The 22,461-nt window shown below is 39.5% G+C and overlaps 1 protein-coding gene across 1 annotated transcript in view; it reads right to left on the reverse strand.

The window, feature by feature from the left end:
- Window positions 1-22,461, reverse strand: part of TMA16 (translation machinery associated 16 homolog) — a 45,113-nt gene that overhangs the window by 21,909 nt on the left and 743 nt on the right. Inside the window, exon 2 of the mRNA XM_079920623.1 lies at window positions 7,238-7,350. Within this exon, the coding sequence (XP_079776749.1) occupies window positions 7,238-7,350 (113 nt within the window). The remainder of the gene's footprint in view (window positions 1-7,237; window positions 7,351-22,461) is intronic.

Genomic DNA, 22,461 nt, shown 5'->3' on the forward strand with positions numbered 1-22,461 from the left:
GATCAGGAACAAGACAAGGTTGCCCACTCTCACCACTATTATTCAACATAGTTTTGGAAGTTTTAGCCACAGCAATCAGAGAAGAAATAAAAGAAATCCAAAATCAGAAAAGAAGTAAAACTGTCACTGTTGGCAGATGACATGATACTATACATAGAGAATCCTAAAGATGCTACCAGAAAACTACTAGAGTTAATCAGTGAATTTGGTCAAGTAGCAGGATACAAAATTAACGCACAAAAATCTCTTCCATTCCTATACACTAATGATGAAAAATCTGAAAGTGAAATTAAGAAAACACTCCCATTTACCACTGCAAGAAAAATAATAAAATACCTAGGAATAAACCTACCTAAGGAGTCAAAAGACCTATATGCAGAAAAATATAAAACACTGATGAAAGAAATTAAAGATGATACAACGATATGGAGAGTTATACCATGTTTGGATAGGAAGAATCAACATTGTGAAAATGACTATACTACCCAAAGTAATCTGCAGATTCAATGCAATACCTATCAAACTACCAATGGCATTTTTCACAGAACTAGAACAAAAAATTTCACAATTTGTATAGAAACACAAAAGACCCCAAATAGCCAAAGCAATCTTGAGAAAGAAAAACGCAGTTGGAGGAATCAGCCTCCCTGACTTCAAACTATACTACAAAGCTAGAGTAATCAAGACAGTATGGTACTGGCACAAAAACAGAAATACAGATCAATAGAACAGGAGAGAAAGCCCAGAGATAAACCCATGCACATATGGTCACCTTATCTTTGATAAAGGAGGCAAGAATATAAAATGGATAAAAGACAGCCTCTTTAATAAGTGGTGCTGGGAAAACTGGACAGCTACATGTGAAAGAATGAAAATAGAACACTCCCTAACACCATACAAAAAAATAAACTCAAAATGGACTAAAGACCTAAATGTAAGGCCAGACACTATAAACCTCTTAGAGGAAAACGTAGGCAGAACACTCTATGACATAAATTACAGCAAGATCCTTTTTGACCCACCTCCTAGAGAAATGGAAATAAAAACAAAAATAAAAAAATGGGACCTAATGAAACTTAAAAGCTTTTGCACAGCAAAAGAAACCTTAAACAAGACGAGAAGACAACCCTCAGAATGGGAGAAAATATTCGCAAATGAAGCAACTGACAAAGGATTAATCTCCAAAATTTACAAGCAGATCATGCAGCTCAATTTCAAAATAACAAACAACCCAATCCAAAAACGGGCTGAAGACCTAAATAGACATTTCTCCAAAGAAGATATATAGATTGCCAACAAACACATGAAAGGATGCTCAACATCACTAATCATTAGAGAAATGCAAATGAAAACTACAAGGAGGTATCACCTCACACTGGTCAGAATGACCATCATCAAAAAATCTACAAACAATAAATGCTGGAGAGGGTGTGGAGATAAGGGAACCCTCTTGCACTGTTGGTAGGAATGTAAATTGATACAGCCACTATGGAGAACAGTATGGAGGTTCCTTAAAAAACTAAAAATAGAACTACCATACAACCCAGCAATCCCACTACTGGGCATATACCCTGAGAAAACCATAATTCAAAAAGAGTCATGTACCACAATGTTCATTGCAGCTCTATTTACAATAGCCAGGACATGGAAGCAACCTAAGTGTCCATCGACAGCTGAATGGATAAAGATGTGGCACATATATACAATGGAATATTACTCAGCTATAAAAAGAAATGAAGCTGAGTTATTTGTAGTGAGGTGGATGGACGTAGAATCTGTCATACAGAGTGAAGTAAGTGAGAAAGAGAAAAACAAATACAATATGCTAACACGTATATATGGAATGTAAAAAAAAATGGTTCTGAAGAACCTAGGGGCAGGACAGGAATAAAGACACAGACAGAGAAGGATAAAGACACAGACAGAGAAGGGACTTAAGGACACAGGGAGGGGGAAAGGTAAGCTGGGACGAAGTGAGAGAGAAGCATTGACATATATACACTACCAAATGTAAAACAGATAGCTAGTGGGAAGCAGCCACATAGCACAGGGAGATCAGCTCAGTGCTTTGTGACCACCTAGAGGGGTGGTATAGGGAGGGTGGGAGGAAGACGCAAGAGGGAGGGCACAGGGGGATATAAGTATATGTATAGCTGATTCACTTTATTATACAGCAGAAACACAACAATGTAAAGCAATTATACTCCAATAAACATGTTAAAAAAACAAAAAATTCATGAAAGTGATACATAGATAACTGATGTTTGAAAACTACTGTTTTAAAACAATATTATTCTAATAACCCTTAATTACAAAAAAAGACCCTCCCTTACAAAAAAGAAAGAAAATTCGAGTATACTATCATAGCACTTGACTATTCTTTTTGTTTGTTTGGTTTGTTTTTTGGGTTTTTTTGCAGTACGCGGGCCTCTCACTGTTATGGCCTCTCCCGCTGCGGAGCACAGGCTCCGGACGCGCAGGCTCAGCGGCCATGGCTCATGGGCTCAGCCGCTCCACGGCATGTGGGATCCTCCTGGACCGGGGCACAAACCCACGTCCCCTGCATCGGCAGGCGGACTCTCAACCACTGCGCCACCAGGGAAGCCCAGCACTTGACTATTCTTTTCAAGAAAACTTCTAGCCAAATCACTATAAAGCAGCTAACCCCTACTGGCCTTGGCCAAGGAATCAATATTTAACAATGAAAGTGCTGGTTTCTATCAGCTAGTATGCGAATGTATGTAGCATTCATTAAAATGCTAAGGCTGGGAAAAAATATTTGCAAATGAAGCAATGGACAAAGGATTAATCTCCACAATATACAAACAGCTCACGGAGCTCAATATCAAAAAAAAAAAAAAACCAATTAAAACATGGGTGGAAGACCTAAATAGACATTTCACCAAAGAAGACATACAGACGGCCAAGAGGCATATGAAAAGATGCTCAACATCACTAATTAATTTAGAGAAATGCAAATCAAAACTACAATGAGGTATCACCTCACACCGGTCAGAATGGCCATCATCAAAAATTCTGCAAGCAATAAATGCTGGAGAGGGTATGGAGAAAAGGGAACCCTTTTGCACTGTTGGTGGGAATGTAAATTGATGTAGCCACTATGGAGAATAGTATGAAGGTTCCTTAAAAACTAAAAATAGAACTACCCTATGACCAGGCAATCCCACTACTGGGAATATACCCTGAGAAAACCGTAATTCAAAAGGACACATGTACCCCGATGTTCACTGCAGCACTAATTACAATAGCCAGGACATGGAAACAACCTAAATGTCCAATGATACATGAATGGATAAAGAAGATATGGTACATATATACAATGGAATATTACTCAGCCATAAATAGGAATGAAATTGGGTCATTTGTAGAGATGTGGATGGACCCAGAGTCTGTCATAGAGAGTGAAGTAAACCAGAAAGAGAAAAACAAATATCATACATTAACGCATATGTGTGGATTCTAGAAAAATGGTACAGGTGAACCTATCTGTAGGGCAAGAAGAGACAGAGACGTAGAGAATGGACATGTGGACACAGTGGGGGAAGGGGAGGGTGGGACGAACTGGGAGATTAGGTTTGACATAAATACACTACCATCTGTAAAACAGATAGTTAGTGGAACCTGCTGTATAGCACAGGGAGCTCAGCTCGGTGCTATGTGATGACCTAGATGTTGGTGGAAGGGGAGGAGGGAGGTCCAAGAGGGAGGGGATACATGTATACATATAGTTGATTCACTTCATTGTACAGCAGAAACTAACACAACATTGTAAAGCAATTTTACTCCAATAAATAAATAAATAAAAATAAAATAAGATGAAGATGTACTCTTTATATTCCAAACCCCACCCCCCCAAAAATAGTGCTAACGCTATTCTAAAATAATCCAAATGATGATTTCTATTTTGATTTCATAACTTCATTTTAAGGAATTTTTAAATTTGATCCCATAGCAGTTCCTGGGGACTCTCAGAGCCCACAGATGGAGGGAAAATAGGCAAAGTACAGTGCAGGATGCTGATCAGAGAAGGGTGGCTAAGGGATAGGAAGGGGAGAAAAGAAGGGGCAGCATACACATATTTAATTTTCCTAAGAAGAAAATTTTCCTATGAATTCTTCACATCAAGAATATAGGCCAGGGGCTTCCCTGGTGGCGCAGTGGTTGAGAGTCCGCCTTCCGATGCAGGGGACATGGGTTCGTGCCCTGGTCCGGGAAGATCCCACATGCCGCGGAGCGGCTGGGCCCGTGAGCCATAGCCGCTGAGCCTGCGCGTCCGGAGCTTGTGCTCAGCAACGGGAGAGGCCACAACAGTGAGAGGCCCAAGTACAGCAAAAAAAAAAAAAAAAAAAAAAAAAAGAATATAGGCCAATTTTCAGAATGGCAGAATAAGAACTTAAAAAAATCTACTCCTCCATAAAAGCAAGAGAACACTGATAAAACTTGTCAAAATCAACCTTTTCAGAAGTATAAAAATTAACCAGTCTTATAACAATCCAAGGTCCATTTATTTACTCAAGAAAAACGACCCAATCTCAGTAAGAAGAGTAATCTCTATGGTGTTTTAATCCCATCCCCCTCTTCCCAGCTCTGCAGTAGACTTGAAAACCAATAGACTAGCAACTTATGGTAGTTGTTAAAAGCCATCCTCCTAGCAGCCACTAGAACAGATTGGGTTTGGAATTCCCCAAAAGTTTCATCCTGAGAGTTGTCACCATCTGACCCAACCAGCAACAGACTGAACAGCTCCGTTCTCAGAATTACTTTATTTCATCTAACTCAGAGCTAACTCTGTGGAAGCAGCCCTATCCCCAGGTTGTTTCTCAGAAACAATCTCAGCAGCAGCTGTCTAACACAGCAGCTGCCTGAGTGATATTACCAGTTGGGGGCTAACAAAAGGCTGACCAAAAAAATTTAAAAGGAAAAATTAAGGAATGCAAAGCCCATAGAGGGCTTTGAAAAGCTAGCTCCAACATACTCCTGGGAATCTAGAATGATATATGTACATTCAGGACTGTGTTTGTACCAAAGGAGGATCTGAGATGGTCCTACTCTCTCACCTCTGGGCAACCCTGAGGCTCTGTGCAAATGAGAAATGAAGTCTATAAACTGCCTACTGGAACACTGAAAGCATATCCAACAGACTAACATAGCCCCTCAATAAAGGCTGACTCATTAGTTGAAGGCAATTAAAGAAATCCCTGTTCAAACATTAGCTGACCACTAACTCAACAGAAACTGCAAAGGCCACACACAACAAAAAGGCTTTACAAAATTAGTCCAGGAAAGTCACAAGCAAACAGCAACAACACAACAACAGCAAACCTGACTGAGGTTGGGGGTAGGGCATGTCTGATTAACAAGATTGTCAACCTGCTTAAAATGTCCAGTTTTGAACAAAAAAGTACAAAAAATTAGGAGACCCACGAACAAACAGGAAAGCAGGGCCCATACTCAGGGGTTAAAAATAGCATACAATAGAAACTGTTCCTGAGGTAGTCCAGAGGGTTGGACCTCTGGACAAAGACAAGCAAATATCAGAACAAGTCAGTTGAAATTATCCGATCTGAGCAACAGAAAGGGGACACCCTTTCAGAAACATACAACATATGCATAATGGGAGTCACAGGAGAGGAGAGAGAGGACCAAAAGGATATTTGAAAAAATAATGGCCCCAAATTTCCCAATTCGATGAAAAACATTAACCCACATGCCTCAGAAGCTTAACAAACTTCATGGTGGATGAACTCAGAGATCCACAACTAGGCTTATCATTGTCAAACTACTGACAGTCAAGGAGGATATCTTGAAAGATCAGGAGAAAAGTGACTCATCACATACAAGGGATCCTCAATAAGGTTAACAGCTGACTCCTAATCAGAACCCTGGAGGCCAAAGGCCAAGGGGGGTGACTTCCAAGTGTTGAACAGGAAGGCTATGAACCAAGAATTCTATACACAGTGGAACTGCAAAATGAAGCACAGTCTACAGAAATGAAAGAAAAATTAAAGACGTTCTCGGATAAACAAAAATGAGAGAATCTTGTCATTTTCAGACCTGCCTTATGAGAAACACTAAAGGGAGTCCTTCTGGCCAAAATGAAAGGACAGTAAATAGTAATTTGAATCCACATGAAAAAATAAGGAGCACCAATGAAAAAAGGTAATTACATAGGTAAATAAATAGAAAAGACAGTATAAATGTATTTTTGTTTGTAACACTTTTCTTGTCCTAACTTATGATAACTGCATAAAAATGATAATTATGAAATTATAAGCTTACGGTATATAAAGATGTAACTTATATGACAATAATAGTACAAAGAAAGGGGTCATGGACCTATAGTGGAGCAAGTTTTTTCTATACTATTGAAATTAACTTGACATTAACCTGAACTAGGTTGTTTTCAGTTTTAAGATGTGAATTGAAATTTCCAGAGCAACAACTAAGAAAACAATGCAAGAAAATATATATATATACAGTGCTCTCCATTTTACTAAATCAAATTACTAAATCAATTCTCAGCGTTAATCCAACAAATGACACAGGTTGATCAGTGTTTTCTCTTTGAAACGCTATCTTTTTTTCCCTCTTTCTCAGGCTTGCTTGTCAGAGCCTCCCCATTTCTCCAACTTCTGAATGGTAGGGGCCTCTGGACTCAATCCTTGATGCTCCTCTCTCTCTCTTATCTTCATTTAATTGGTAGGTGATCTTATCCAGTCTCATGACTTCGAGTTCCAGCTAGACACTGATGGCTCCCAAATCTGTGTCTACATCCCTAACCTATCCTCTGAGCCCCAGACCCAGGACACTCAACTGCCCATTCTATCTCTTGTCTTCCACATCTAATGGGCACTTTAACCTACTTGCCTAATATATGTCTGCATGGCTCACTGCCTCACACCTTTCAGCTCTCTGCTCAAATGTAAGGTCTTCAGAGAAGCCTTCCACGACTGTCTTACGTAAAACAGAACCTCTCCCTCACTCTGTATCCCATAATCCTTTAAAATTTTCCTTCACTGCCCGCATCACAACCCATTTATATTTATTTGTCTGTTTTAGGTAAGCTTTAAGAGCTGAATCCTCGTTCACTGTTTTACCTTAGTGCACAGAACATACTTAGACATTTATTAAAGGAAGAGAAAGGGAATACTGATTAGGAATAAATATATAACAGGGCTTTTCACCAATGCATAATACAAACAATGAAGACACTTACTTTTCCTTTTTTTCTTGTTTGTGGGCCTCTCTCGTAATTTGAGCCGCTTTTCTACTGTATGGATGGATGACTTTTTTTTCTTGTCCTACACTTTTTCCCTTTGGTGCTTTAGGCTAAAATGTAGAGAAACATATGGCACACACAGTCAGATACATAAATGACTTCTCTCAAAAAATTTTCTTTATACATAAAAATTTAAAACAGTAATATAACAGAAATACTGTGAGTCAGAAATACTACACTACGAATCAGGAGAAACGCCAGACTCAAAGTCTTTGTTTCCATGCTCCTAACAGAAATGATATACATACAGTTGACCCTTGAACATCGGTTTGAAATGCATGGGTCCACTTAAACACAGATTGATTTTTTTCCCACAGTAAATACTACGGTGCTACATGATCCACAGTTATGGAGGAACTGCATATATGGAGGGCCGACTATAAATTACATGCAGATTTTTGACTGTATGGAGGATCAGTGCCCCTAACCTTGCATTGTTCAAGGGTCAACTGTATTCAGAACTATTCTCCATTAATGTAAGAACAGAAAGAAAGGCACAGAGTCAATGAACCAGCTCTTCAACTGTTCCAGCTTCAAAGCAGATACAAAGAATGCAGATAGTGAGAAGACTCACGGTTGGAAATTTGCATCAAAGTTAAGAAAGTTGAAAGAGGGCAGAAGGAACACAGGATGTTAATGCGAGCCCGACTGCAGAAGCTACACGTGGAACGCTGGGCAGTGAATAAAGCAAATCAAACTTGGGCTCACAGGAGATGAGGAACAGAGGAAATAATATAAGCCATCTCGAAATTAGCACATCCCATTCAACCCTTATGCCAGTTAACTAGGTCCTCTAAACTAGTTGTCTAGTATTTCAGTAACTTTTTATTCCTACATAATTCTGTATCCTATATCTGACCTATATTACTTAGGAATTTTGTTTGGCTCCCTATAATAGAAAGCCAAAAAGTAGTGGCTTAACCCAGATAAAGCTTAGCTCTCTCATGTAAAAAGGAGCTGGAGGTTCTGTTCCACAAAGCCCTGAGATCCAAACTCCTTCCACCTTGTTATCCTACTATCCTTAGGCTGTAACCTCGTATCTATCCAGAGTTCAAAATGGCTTAAAAGCAGGTCTACACTCCAGCCAGTGAGAAGTGGAAAAGAAAATCAAAACACATATTCCATCTATATTATATGTAAGGGAGGATTACATAAGCAGTTAGTAAATATAATCTTTATTCTCAGAAAAAATACAGGATTACAGAAGAAAAAGAGGCATTAGCTAACATACCTAATTCTCAAAAAGGTCATGTTTCTAGAATATTCTCTTCAAACCTACTGTCACTGTCTTAATTCAGTCTCATGATCTTTCATGATTAGGATGGCCTTTAGGTTCTCACTGCTAGTTCTTTTTCATTGGAAGTGACAGAGCTTATCTTCCTAGAACACTAATTAGTAAAGTCCTTCTCCCCTGCTAAAGAGCTGCACTAACTCAGGCCCTAAATCCTTAACGTGGAAAACAATCTACCCCAACCTACTTCTCCAGCATTATATCCCATTCTTCCAAAGATCCTTCATCCCATTCTTACTAACTTCTCACCAATTCTAGAATATACCTTGCTGTTTATTTACATCTGGAGACTATACTTGTTGCTACCTCTGCCTGCAAAATCCATTTCCTTACTTGTCCTTTGACAAGACGTAGCTCAAAGTCACTTCCTTTGTAAAACTCTCCAGGCAGAATTAGTTAAAATGACCACCTCACACATGTACTCATTTCATCAACAAATATTTACTGAAATATTTAATATTTACTGCTCACTTCTTGATAAACCTGACCAGAGAAGATTAACTCCAAGTCTGAAACCCAGGATGCCCCTGGAAGCTGTTACAAGTATAGGAGTATAAAGTGTGAAACCATCATAAGAGTATGTGCATTCTTTTGTGTGTCTCTCTGCACATGTGGTGGGGAGGGAGGAAGGAGAAAGGAAGGTGTGAGAAGGAACTTTTGTGCATGAAGTGTGCCCAGCAAACATAAATCAAGTCTGTTTGCGCCCACCTGTAACCCCCTCCCTGAGCGTGAGCTCACGTTATTGACTAGCCTGGGGCAAAAGCGATGAGCTATCAATCCCAAGATTAGGTTATGAAAGGACCCGGGCTCGGGTCTTGCCCGCTCTCTTTTGCCCTCTTCTGGCTCACTCTGATGGAGACCAGCTGGCTTGTAGTGAGCTGCCCTACATACACAGGGGCCCCTGTGACAAGTAACTGAGAGAGGCCTCGGCGGACAGGCACTGAAGAACAGAGGCCCTTGGTCCAGCAGTCCACGAGGAGCTGAATCCCAACAAGAAAAATGTGAGTGAGCTGGGAAATGGATCATCCACAGCTGTGCCGAGATGAAACCACAGCTTCAGGTTATACCTTGACTGAAACTGGTGAGAAACCTTGATGGAGAGGATCCAGGTAAGGATCCTGATCTGTGACCCAGAAAAAGTATGAGATAATAAATTCTGTTGTTTTAAGTTGATAAATTGTGGGATAGCATGTTAAAGAGATAACTAATGCAAGACCAAAAAATAAAGCAAAGATCTCTTTGAAAAGATATCTTTATTCCAACAAATAAAATGCTTAAAAAAATGAAACAAGGTCACAAAAATCTCAAGAAAAAAAGATGGTTTCTGAAGCTGTAAAACTTAAGTTACAGAGCTGTGTAACGGTTCAGCAGTATGTCCAAGTCTAAAAAAAATTTCCTTTAAAGATTTAAAAACTTTCTTTAGGACAAGAAATACTGATACCATTGGAGTATAAAAATGTCTGCACAGCTTTAGATCTCAGTTAAAGAACCTCCAAGACTTAGTACAAAGAAAATACAAAAAAACTGAACTTATATTCTGACTCAACAGTAGACTATGATTTCTTATTATAATTTATTCATGAAAAGGTTGCCTCAAGGCATGTTATAAATATATAATAAGGCACAGAAACATGTATCATAAAATATTAAATTTCAAAACAATTTTATGTTTCAATATATTACTTTAAAAAATAAAAACCAACAAAATACTTCAACAGGGGAAAAGTGAAGTAAAACCCTATCAATGAAAATTAATCTATTAATTACGGTCTACTCAAGCTAAGTATCTCTTAATTAAAAAGCAATTAATCTTCATCAATCAGGGATTGTCCAAATTTATTTTGTAAAACATCTGACAATTCATAAAAATGTACAGAATGTAAACATATAACAAAACTGGGGGGAGAGGGATTTAAGGTGTATTTTCAATTAAAACTCAGTATTTTATGTTTCAAAAAGCACCAAATTAAACTCTCAAAGATACAACAAAAATACATTTTTTTCATAAGCATCACAGACTACTCTGAATAACAGAAGCTTTCAAAAGTTTCTGGCACAACAGAAATATTCTGGTTAAGAAAACTGATATTGGACCTTGAAGATGGCGGAAGAGTAAGACGCGGAGATCACCTTCCTCCCCACAGATACACCAGAAATACATCTACACGTGGAACAACTCCTACAGAACACCTACTGAAGGCTGGCAGAAGACCTCAGACCTCCCAAAAGGCAAGAAACTCCCCACGTACCTGGGTAGGGCAAAAGAAAAAAAAAGAAGAAGAAAAAACAGAGACAAAAGAATAGGGACAGCACCTGCACCAGTGGGAGGGAGCTGTGAAGGAGGAAAAGTTTCCACACACTAGGAAGCCCCTTCGCGGGCGGAGACTGCGGGAGGCGGAAGGGGGAGCTTCGAAGCTTCGGAGGAGAGCACAGCAACGGGTGCGGAGGGCAAAGTGGGGAGATTCCCGCACAGAGGATCGGTGCCGACCGGCACTCACCAGCCCGAGAGGCTTGTCTGCTCACCCGCCGGGGCGGGCGGGGCTGCGAGCTGAGGCTCTGAGGCTCGGTTTCGGTTTCGGACCGAGCGAAGGGAGAGGACTGGGGTTGGCGGCTTGAACATAGCCTGAAGGGGTTAGTGCACCACGGCTAGCCGGGAGGGAGTCCGGGGAAAAGTCTGCACCTGCCGAAGAGGCAAGAGACTTTTTCTTACCTCTTTGTATCCTGGTGCGCGAGGAGAGGGGTTTAAGAACGCTGCTTAAAGGAGCTCCAGAGACGGGCGCGAGCCCCGTCTAAAACCGCGGACCCCAGAGACGGGCGGGAGACGCTAAGGCTGCTGCTGCCGCCACCAAGGGGCCTGTGTGCGAACACAGGTCACTCTCCACACCCCTCTTCCGCGGAGCCTGTGCAGCCCGCCACTGCCAGGTTCCCGGGATCCAGGGACAACTTCCCCGGGAGAACGCACGGCGCGCCTCAGGCTGGTGCAAAGTCACGCCGGACTTTGCCGCCGCAGGCCCGCCCCGCACGCCGTGCCCCTCCCTCCCCGCCGGCCTGAGTGCGCCAGAGCCCCCGAATCAGCGGCTCCTTTAACCCCGTCCTGTCTGAGCAAAAAACAGACGCCCCCCAGCGACCTACACGCAGAGGCAGGGCCAAATCCAAAGCTGAGCCCCGGTGAGCTGTGAGAACAAAGAAGAGAAAGGGAAATCTCTCCCAGCAGCCTCAGGAGCAGCGGATTAAAGTTCCACAATCAACTTGATATACCCTGCATCTGTGGAATACATGAATAGACAACCAATCATCCCAAATTAAGGAAGTGGACTTCAGGAGCAAGAGCTATGATTTTTTTCCCTATTCCTCTTTTTGTAAGTGTGTATGTGTATGCTTCTGTGTGAGATCTTGTCTGTATAGTCTTGCTTCCACCATTTGTCCTAGGGTTCTATCCGTCCATGGTTTTTTTAATTTTTTCTTAATAATCAATTTTAATTTTAATAACGTTATTATACTTTACCTTCGTTCTTTTTTCTTTCTTTCTTTCCTTCCTTCCTTCCCTCCCTTAGACAACGAAACATCCCAAATTGAGGAGGTGGTCTCTGACAGCAAGATTTATGATTTTTCCCCCTTTACCTCTTTTAGTGAGGGTATATGTGTATGCTTCTGTGTAAGATTTTGTCTGTATAGCTTTGCTTCCAACCTTTGTCCTAAGGTTCTATCCGTCCCTTTTTTTTCTAAATAATAATTTTTTAATTCAATAACTTTATTATACTTTTATTTTTACTGTATCTTCTTTCTTTCTGTCTTTTTTCCTTCTTTCCCTCCTTCCTTCCTTCCTCCCTCCCTCCCTCCTTTCCTTCTTTCTTTCCTCATACTTCTACTAATTCCCTCTACTTTTTCTCCCTTTTATTCTGAGCCGTGTGGATGAAAGGCTCTTGGTGCTCCAGCCAGGAGTCAGGGCTCTGCCTCTGAGGTAGGAGAGCCAACTTCAGGACACTGGTCAACAAGAGACCTCCCAGCTCCACATAATAGCAAACGGCGAAAATCTCCCAGAGACTTCCATCTTAACACCAGCACCCAGCTTCACTCAACGACCAGCAAGCCACAGTGCTGGACAACCTATGCCAAACAACTAGCAAAACAGGAACACAACACCACCCATTAGCAGAGAGGCTGCCTAAAATCATAATAAGGCCACAGACACCCCAAAACACACCACCAGACGTGAACCTGCCCACTAGAGAGACAAGATCCAGCCTCATCCACAACACAGGCACTAGTCCCCTCCACCAGGAAGCATACACAACCCACTGAACCAACCTTAGCCACTGGAGACAGACATCAAAAACAGCGGGAACTACGAACCTGCAGTCTGCAAAAAGGAGACCCCAAACACAGTAATATAAACAAAATGAGAAGACAGAAAACACACAGCAGATAAAGGAGCAAGATAAAAATGCACCAACCTAACAAATGAAGAGGAAATAGCCAGTCTACCTGAAAAAGAATTCAGAATAATGATAGTAAGGATGATCCAAAATCTTGGAAATAGAATGGACAAAATGCAAGAAACAGTTAACAAGGACCTAGAAGAAATAAAGATGAAACAAGCAACGATGAACAACACAATAAATGAAATGAAAAATACTCTAGATGGGATCAATAGCAGAATAACTGAGGCAGAAGAACGGATAAGTGACCTGGAAGATAAAATAGTGGAAATAACTACTGCAGAGCAGAATAAAGAAAAAAGAATGAAAAGAACTGAGGACAGTCTCAGAGACCTCTGGGACAACATTAAACGCACCAACATTCGAATTATAGGGGTTCCAGAAGAAGAAGAGAAAAAGAAAGGGACTGAGAAAATATTTGAAGAGATTATAGTTGAAAACTTCCCTAATATGGGAAAGGAAATAGTTAATCAAGTCCAGGAAGCACAGAGAGTCCCATACAGGATAAATCCAAGGAGAAATACGCCAAGACACATATTAATCAAACTGTCAAAAATTAAATACAAAGAAAGCATATTAAAAGCAGCAAGGGAAAAACAACAAATAACACATAAGGGAATCCCCATAAGGTTAACAGCTGATTTCTCAGCAGAAACCCTACAAGCCAGAAGGGAGTGGCAGGACATACTGAAAGTGATGAAGGAGAAAAACCTGCAGCCAAGACTACTCTACCCAGCAAGGATCTCATTCAGATTTGATGGAGAAATTAAAACCTTTACAGACAAGCAAAAGCTGAGAGAGTTCAGCACCACCAAACCAGCTTTACAACAAATGCTAAAGGATCTTCTCTAGGCAAGAAACACAAGAGAAGGAAAAGACCTATAATAACGAACCCAAAACAATTTAGAAAATGGGAATAGGAACATACATATCGATAATTACCTTAAATGTAAATGGACTAAATGTTCCCACCAAAAGACACAGATTAGCTGAATGGATACAAAAACAAGACCCTTATATATGCCGTCTACAAGAGACCCACTTCAGACCTAGAGACACATACAGACTGAAAGTAAGGGGATGGAAAAAGATATTCCATGCAAATGGAAACCAAAAGAAAGCTGGAGTAGCAATTCTCATATCAGACAAAATAGACTTTAAAATAAGGACTATTAAAAGAGACAAAGAAGGACACTACATAATGATCAAGGGATCGATCCAAGAAGAAGATATAACAATTGTAAATATTTATGCACCCAACATAGGAGCACCTCAATACATAAGGCAAATACTAACAGCCATGAAAGGGGAAATCAACAGTAACACATTCATAGTAGGGGACTTTAACACCCCACTTTCACCCATGGACAGATCATCCAAAATGAAAATAAATAAGGAAACACAAGCTTTAAATGATACATTAAACAAGATGGACTTAATTGATAATTATAGGACGCTCCATCCAAAACCAACAGAATACACATTTTTCTCAAGTGCTCATGGAACATTCTCCAGGAAAGATCATATCTTGGGTCACAAATCAAGCCTTGGTAAATTTAAGAAAATTGAAATTGTATCAAGTATCTTTTCTGACCACAACGCCATGAGACTAGATATCAATTACAGGAAAAGATCTGTAAAAAATACAAACACATGGAGGCTAAACAATACACTACTTAATAATGAAGTGATCACTGAAGAAATCAAAGAGGAAATCAAAAAATACCTAGAAACAAATGACAATGGTGACACAACAACCCAAAACCTATGGAATGCAGCAAAAGCAGTTCTAAGGGGAAGTTTATAGCAATACAAGCCCACCTTAAGAAGCAGGAAACATCTCGAATAAACAACCTAACCTTGCACCTCAAGCAATTAGAGAAAGAAGAACAAAAAAACCCCAAAGCTAGCAGAAGGAAAGAAATCATAAAAATCAGATCAGAAATAAATGAAAAAGAAATGAAGGAAACAACAGCAAAGATCAAAACTAAAAGCTGGTTCTTTGAGAAGATAAACAAAATAGATAAACCACTAGCCAGACTCATCAAGAAAAAAAGGGAGAAGACTCAAATCAATAGAATTAGAAATGAAAAAGGAGAGGTAACAACTGATACTGCAGAAATAAAAGAGATCATGAGAGATTACTACAAGCAACTCTATGCCAATAAAATGGACAATCTGGAAGAAATGGACAAATTCTTAGAAATGCACAACCTGCCAAGACTGAATCAGGAAGAAATAGAAAATATGAACAGAACAATCACAAGCACTGAAATTGAAACTGTGATTAAAAATCTTCCAACAAACAAAAGCCCAGGACCAGATGGCTTCACAGGCGAATTCTATCAAACATTTAGAGAAGAGCTAACACCTATCCTTCTCAAACTCTTCCAAAATATAGCAGAGGGAGGAACACTCCCAAACTCATTCTACGAGGCCACCATCACCTTGATACCAAAACCAGACAAGGATGTCACAAAGAAAGAAAACTACAAGCCAATATCACTGATGAACATAGATGCAAAAATCCTCAACAAAATACTAGCAAACAGAATCCAACAGCACATTAAAAGGATCATACACCATGATCAAGTGGGGTTTATTCCAGGAATGCAAGGATTCTTCAATATACGCAAATCTATCAATGTGATAAACCATATTAACAAACTGAAGGAGAAAAACCATATGATCATCTCAATAGATGCAGAGAAAGCTTTCGACAAAAGTCAACACCCATTTATGATAAAAACCCTGCAGAAAATAGGCATAGAGGGAACTTTCCTTAACATAATAAAGGCCATATATGACAAGCCCACAGCAAACATCATCCTCAATGGTGAAAAACTGAAAGCATTTCCACTAAGATCAGGAACAAGACAAGGTTGCCCACTCTCACCACTCTTATTCAACATAGTTTTGGAAGTTTTAGCCACAGCAATCAGAGAAGAAAAGGAAATAAAAGGAATCCAAATCGGAAAAGAAGAAGTAAAGCTGTCACTGTTTGCAGATGACATGATCCTATACATAGAGAATCCTAAAGATGCTACCAGAAAACTACCAGAGCTAATCAATGAATTTCGTAAAGTGGCAGGATACAAAATTAATGCACAGAAATCTCTGGCATTCCTATATACTAATGATGAAAAATCTGAAAGTGAAATCAAGAAAACACTCCCATTTACCATTGCAACAAAAAGAATAAAATAGCTAGGAATAAACCTACCTAAGGAGAAAGAAAACCTATATGCAGAAAACTACAAGACACTGATGAAAGAAATTAAAGATGATACAAATAGATGGAGAGATATACCATGTTCTTGGATTGGAAGAATCAACATTGTGAAAATGACTCTACTACCCAAAGCAATCTATAGATTCAATGCAATCCCTATCAAACTACCACTGGCATTTTTCACAGAACTAGAACAAAAAATTTTGCAATTTGTATGGAAACACAAAAGACCCCGAATAGCCAAAGCAATCTTGAGAACGAAAAACGGAACTGCAGGAATCAGGCTCCCTGACTTCAGACTATACTACAAAGCTACAGTTATCAAGACGGTATGGTACTGGCACAAAAACAGAAAGATAGATCAATGGAACCGGATAGAAAGCCCAGAGATAAACCCACACACATATGGACACCTTATATTTGATAAAGGAGGCAGGAATGTACAGTGGAGAAAGGACAGCCTCTTCAATAAGTGGTGCTGGGAAAACTGGACAGGTACATTTAAAAGTATGAGGTTAGATCACTCCCTAACACCATACACAAAAATAAGGTCAAAATGGATTAAAGACCTAAATGTAAGGCCAGAAACTATCAAACTCTTAGAGGAAAACATAGGCAGAACACTCTATGACATAAATCACAGCAAGATCCTTTCTGACCCACCTCCTAGAGTAATGGAAATAAAAACAAAAATAAACAAATGGGACCTAATGAAACGTCAAAGCTTTTGCACAGCAAAGGAAACCATAAACAAGACCAAAAGACAACCCTCAGAATGGGAGAAAATATTTGCAAATGAAGCAACCGACAAAGGATTAATCTCCAAAATTTTCAAGCAGCTAATGCAGCTCAATAACAAAAAAACAAACAACCCAATCCAAAAATGGGAAGGAGACCTAAACAGGCATTTCTCCAAAGAAGATATACAGACTGCCAACAAACACATGAAAGAATGCTCAACATCATTAATCATTAGAGAAATGCAAATCAAAACTACAATGAGATATCATCTCACACCAGTCAGAATGGCCATCATCAAAAAATCTAGAAACAATAAATGCTGGAGAGGGTGTGGAGAAAAGGGAACACTCCTGTACTGCTGGTGGGAATGTGAATTGGTTCAGCCACTATGGAGAACAGTATGCAGGTTCCTTAAAAAACTACAAATAGAACTACCATATGACCCAGCAATCCCACTACTGGGCATATACCCTGAGAAAACCAAAATTCAAAAAGAGTCATGTACCAAAATGTTCATTGCAGCTCTATTTACAATAGCCCGGAGATGGAAACAACCTAAGTGCCCATCATCGGATGAATGGATAAAGAAGATGTGGCACATATATACAATGGAATATTTTCAGCCATAAAAAGAAACGAAATTGAGCTATTTGTAATGAGGTGGATAGACCTAGAGTCTGTCATACAGAGTGAAGTAAGTCAGAAAGAAAAAAAAAATACCATATGCTAACACATATATATGGAATTTAAGAAAAAAAAAATGTCATGAAGAACCTAGGGGTAAGGCAGGAATAAAGACGCACACCTCCTAGAGAACAGACTTGAGGTTATGGGGAGGTGGAAGGGTGAGCTGTGACAGGGCGAGAGAGAGTCATGGACATATACACACTAACAAACGTAGTAAGGTAGATAGCTAGTGGGAAGCAGCCGCATGGCACAGGGATATTGGCTCGGTGCTTTGTGACAGCCTGGAATGGTGGGATAGGGAGGGTGGGAGGGAGGGAGACGCAAGAGGGAAGACATATGGGAACATATGTTTATGTATGACTGATTCACTTTGTTATAAAGCAGAAAGTAACACACCATTGTAAAGCAATTATACCCCAATAAAGATGTTAAAAAAAAAACAAAAAAAGAAAACTGATATTAAAAGTCTCTCTTACATACAATCTTTAGTGATTACTTCAGAAAATTCATTATAAACTAGTCTTTGGATTCATACTTCAGAGTAACAAAGAAAACACACAAGTAGTTTATTCAAACAACACCGCAACAAAGAGGGGTATTTCAGGAGCAATATGCTTTAAATATTCCTGTTAAAATCATAAATAACAAAATGGAACTTTTCCTAAAATAGTATCAAAGCCATCAAAGAATCTAGGCTCAACTAGAAACAAAAGTGTCATTTAGACTGCCCAATTCAACTAGAAACCTAGAAGAATGATCATTTCACCAAACACACTTAAGGTACACAAAGGTATATGAATACTTAAAAAAAAAAATGTAGAGGAGTAAAGCCATGCCTACAACTGAGAAAGCTTACAGTATATAATACCTTAAACTCCAAATACCCTAAAGCACGAAATAAATTCTAGAATATGATATACTAAGTCACTTAACATCGAAGACATAACAGGAATGTAATGAACTAATTAACAGAACCTGCACCATTTTTTTTGCAGGCACTCTACCCTGAAGAACCCTAGGGCATTTCCTTTGCTTAACAGATAAATTTGATGCCAACGACAAGTGTCAATGACAAATACATAGTTAGAGCATCCAGAAAGGAACTTAACTGTTCTCCACATAAGCCTTGCTAAATCCCATTCAATTTTCAAGGACCATTTCCAGTTCACGTATTTGTGAAGACATCCACAAATATGTAACCATTTCACATCTCGGTATCCTTTCTCTCTGGGTAGCGTTTCCCCCATAGCACTTAACATACTGCACTGACCAGTCATTTAATTCCACACGTGTGCTTATCTCCTACATTGCAGCTCCCTGAAGACTACAAACATGTTCTACTGGGTTGAAAATAATAGTTGGAAGGAAAGAAAAGAGAGTGGGATGTTGACCCAAGTGAATATTTTACTGTATACTGTACACTGAGCTACTATGAGTAAAAAATATTTTAAAAAGTTCTTTAAAATCGTGTGAAATACCTCATATAAAAATAATTTTAAAGCCTCACAAACAATACTCTCCTTAACATTAAGAAAATATCTTAATAATTCTCTAATGCCGACTTTACCTTTCATGCAAAAATCTAACATCAGGCTCAACTTTATGTTATTCCTGACTTACCCATCGATACCTAGTCAGAATTAACCATTTCTCCCATTCTTCTGCTACCACTCTTAACACCTCTATCTTATACTAATGTTCACTGACCAAAAAAAACAAAAACCCACAAACTTACTGAGCACACACTACCATATATTAAAATAGGCAGTGAGGTTCCAGGATTAAAAACAGACATGGACTTGCTTACAGTCTAGTTATATCCTAACTACGTAATTTACAATCTAGTTATCTCATGAATAACTATATAACTTAGTAAGTGCTGGCCAGAAAATGGCCACCATATAATAGGCGTACCTAACTTTGGGAAATCAGGAAGAGACTCCCCGAGGACTTGAGACCTACTTGGTTTTTTAAGAATAATGTGAGCTGCTGTATATAGGACAATTTGGACAGGGATACAGTAAGAAGCAAGACTACTGAAGTATTGAGGTCATTAAGAAAAAGATGACAGTTGAGTGGCACAACCAGGGTGACAGTGAAGATGGAGACAAATGGCAAGGTATGAAATGCATTTTGAAGACAGAATGACAGAACTGACTATGGACGGTGAGGGAAAGGGAAGAGTCCAGTATGACTCCCACGTTTGCAACAAAGCAACCAAGTGGTCAGAACTCCCACTGACTAAGACAGGAATTGGCACATGGAGACAGGGGGCATCAAGAACCCACTTTCAGCCACTGGTTTAAGATGCCCTGGAGACTGCTAAGTAGAGATGTAAACTAAGTAAATAAAGTTATGAGTCTGGCACCTAGAAAACAGGTCTGGGCTGAAGATACAAATTTGGGATAACGTGGGGTTAAAGGAGGTACTTTAAAGCCACAGAGATAAGAGTCTCTTCAATAGAATAAGAAAAGGGGCTAGGGCTAAGCTCAGATGAACAGATATTTAATAAGCACCTACAATGTAACACGCACCATTATGAAATCAATGAGAAAAAGATTAGTAACCTAAAATAAAAACAGGTCACAAGAAAGAGTATAGATAAATGCCTTTTAGGTTTTGAAAAGATGTGTGCTCTACCTTAAAAGAAATGTAAATTAAAACCTCAATCAACTATAATTTTTAATGTATAAAAAAGATTTTTAAAAATTATTTATTCACACTGCATTAGTGACACTGGGTGAGTTAGTAGTCTCACTAATAAGCGGGATGTAAATTGGTACAATCTTCTGGAAGGTGATTTGATAGTTCTGTTCAAAATAAAAACTGCACGTCTTTTGATCAAGGAATCCTACTTCTATTAATTTAGCCTACAGACATATTTACACATGTACAAAACAAATAATAATCAATGCAGCAGTGTTTGTAATAGCAAAAGGATGGAAACAGCTTAAGTGTCCATCAGAGACCTGGTAAATAAATTACAGTAAAAGCAAACAATAGGATGTCAGCTGTTAAAAAAGCAAGAGGTAGATCAATGTGTACTCACGTAGATTGATGTCTAAGATCAGGTAGAAGAAAAAAAGCAAGGGGCATTAGGAGCGTGTCTAGCATACTGCTTCTATAAAAAGAGGGAGGTCAGAGGACATATATACTGGCACATTCATATGAAATATCTGAATGATTATCTAAGAAACTGTGTTCTAACAGTGGTTGTTTCTCAACTGAGCTAGGGAATTAGGTAACACAGTTGGAGGCAGACCTACTTTTTGTTGTAGGTAGAATGCCCTCCCTCCCAAAGATGACCATGCTCTAATTCCCCCACACCCATGAATGTGTTACCACACATGGCAAAAAGGACTGTACAGATGCCATCGAAGATCCTGAGATGGGGAGATTATCCTGGATTATCCACAAGGGCCCAAAATAATTGCAAGGTCTTTTAAGAGGGAGGCAGAAGGATCACTGTCAAGAGAAAGAGATGTGCCCTTCTCTTCAGGCAGATTTGAAGATGTTACACTGATGGCTTTGAAGAGAAGGAAGGCCAAGAGCCAACCTCTAGAAACTGGAAAAAGGGACGAGATTCTCCACTACAGCATCCTGAAGGAAAACAGCCCCACCTACACCTTGATTCTAGCTCAGTAAGGCTCATTTTTGGACTTCTGATCTCCAGGAATATAAGAGAATGCATCTGTGTTGTTTCAAGCCATTAAATTTGTATTAATTTTTCACAGCAGTAAAAGGAAATTACACACATTTCACGGACAACCTCTTTTTTTTTTTTTTTAAACCACGTACATGTAACATGATCCCCAAAGCTGGTATACTAGGTAGATTTTCATTAATGTTTTTCTTTAGTTTTACTAACTCTCAGAAACCAGTTTTTACTAGCAGGTAATCGCTTTAATACTTACTACGCTTATAGGCATAAAAACAGAAACAGAGACAAATAAAACAGAATCGGGAGTCCAGACAAGGGAGCCAAGGTTTTCTAGGAAAGCCTAGAAAAGAAAATTATAAACAGCTGGCCACCGCACATACTGATAAATAAAAAGACTTAATTTACACAAACGTGTATATAATCTAAAGCAAAAAGACTGTAGACAGACATGAAAAATAAAAATACAATGAAAAGGAAAAAGAGAAAATGGAAAGTGACAGAGAAAGGGGACTAATGGCACTGAGACCAGAGTATCACAACTTATTACCAGATTATAAACTTTTTTATGCTGTTGTTTTCGTTAGAAACTAATTGAAAAGTGACTATTTACAAAACATGTTCCCATTCAAGAATTATTCTCAACAACAGAAGCAAAAAGGAAAAAAATAGCAGTTTTGTAATATAAACATAAGGAGTAAACATAAAAACAAGCAAGCATAATTTAGATACTGTTTACCTCTGAGTGGCTCCTGGAAATATAGGTTCAAGGAGAACACAGACGTGTTCTTAAAGTGAAAAACGGATAAACGAGAGTTCCTTATACGGTTTATACTTAAACGTGCTACATAAGCGCTCTTCTGCATCCACTGCATTTTTAATAAAAACCAAGTGTCAGTGCGACGGAGGGGATGAGGGGCGTGGAGGCAAGGTCTGGGGCGGGAGTAGGACACTGAGGGGTGGTGAGCGGCCGCGAGGACCGGCGACTACGCCGTCCCCGACGCGCCCCGTCCGCCCCCCGCTCCTACACCGCTGAGGAGCGAGTACACGGAAACCCGCGGATTCCCCGCGGGCTGGGGGCAGCGGCAGGCGCCCTAAGACCCCTGCAGGACC

This window comes from Stenella coeruleoalba, assembly GCF_951394435.1.
Source record: "Stenella coeruleoalba genome assembly, chromosome: 4".
Taxonomy (NCBI): Eukaryota; Metazoa; Chordata; class Mammalia; order Artiodactyla; family Delphinidae; genus Stenella; species Stenella coeruleoalba.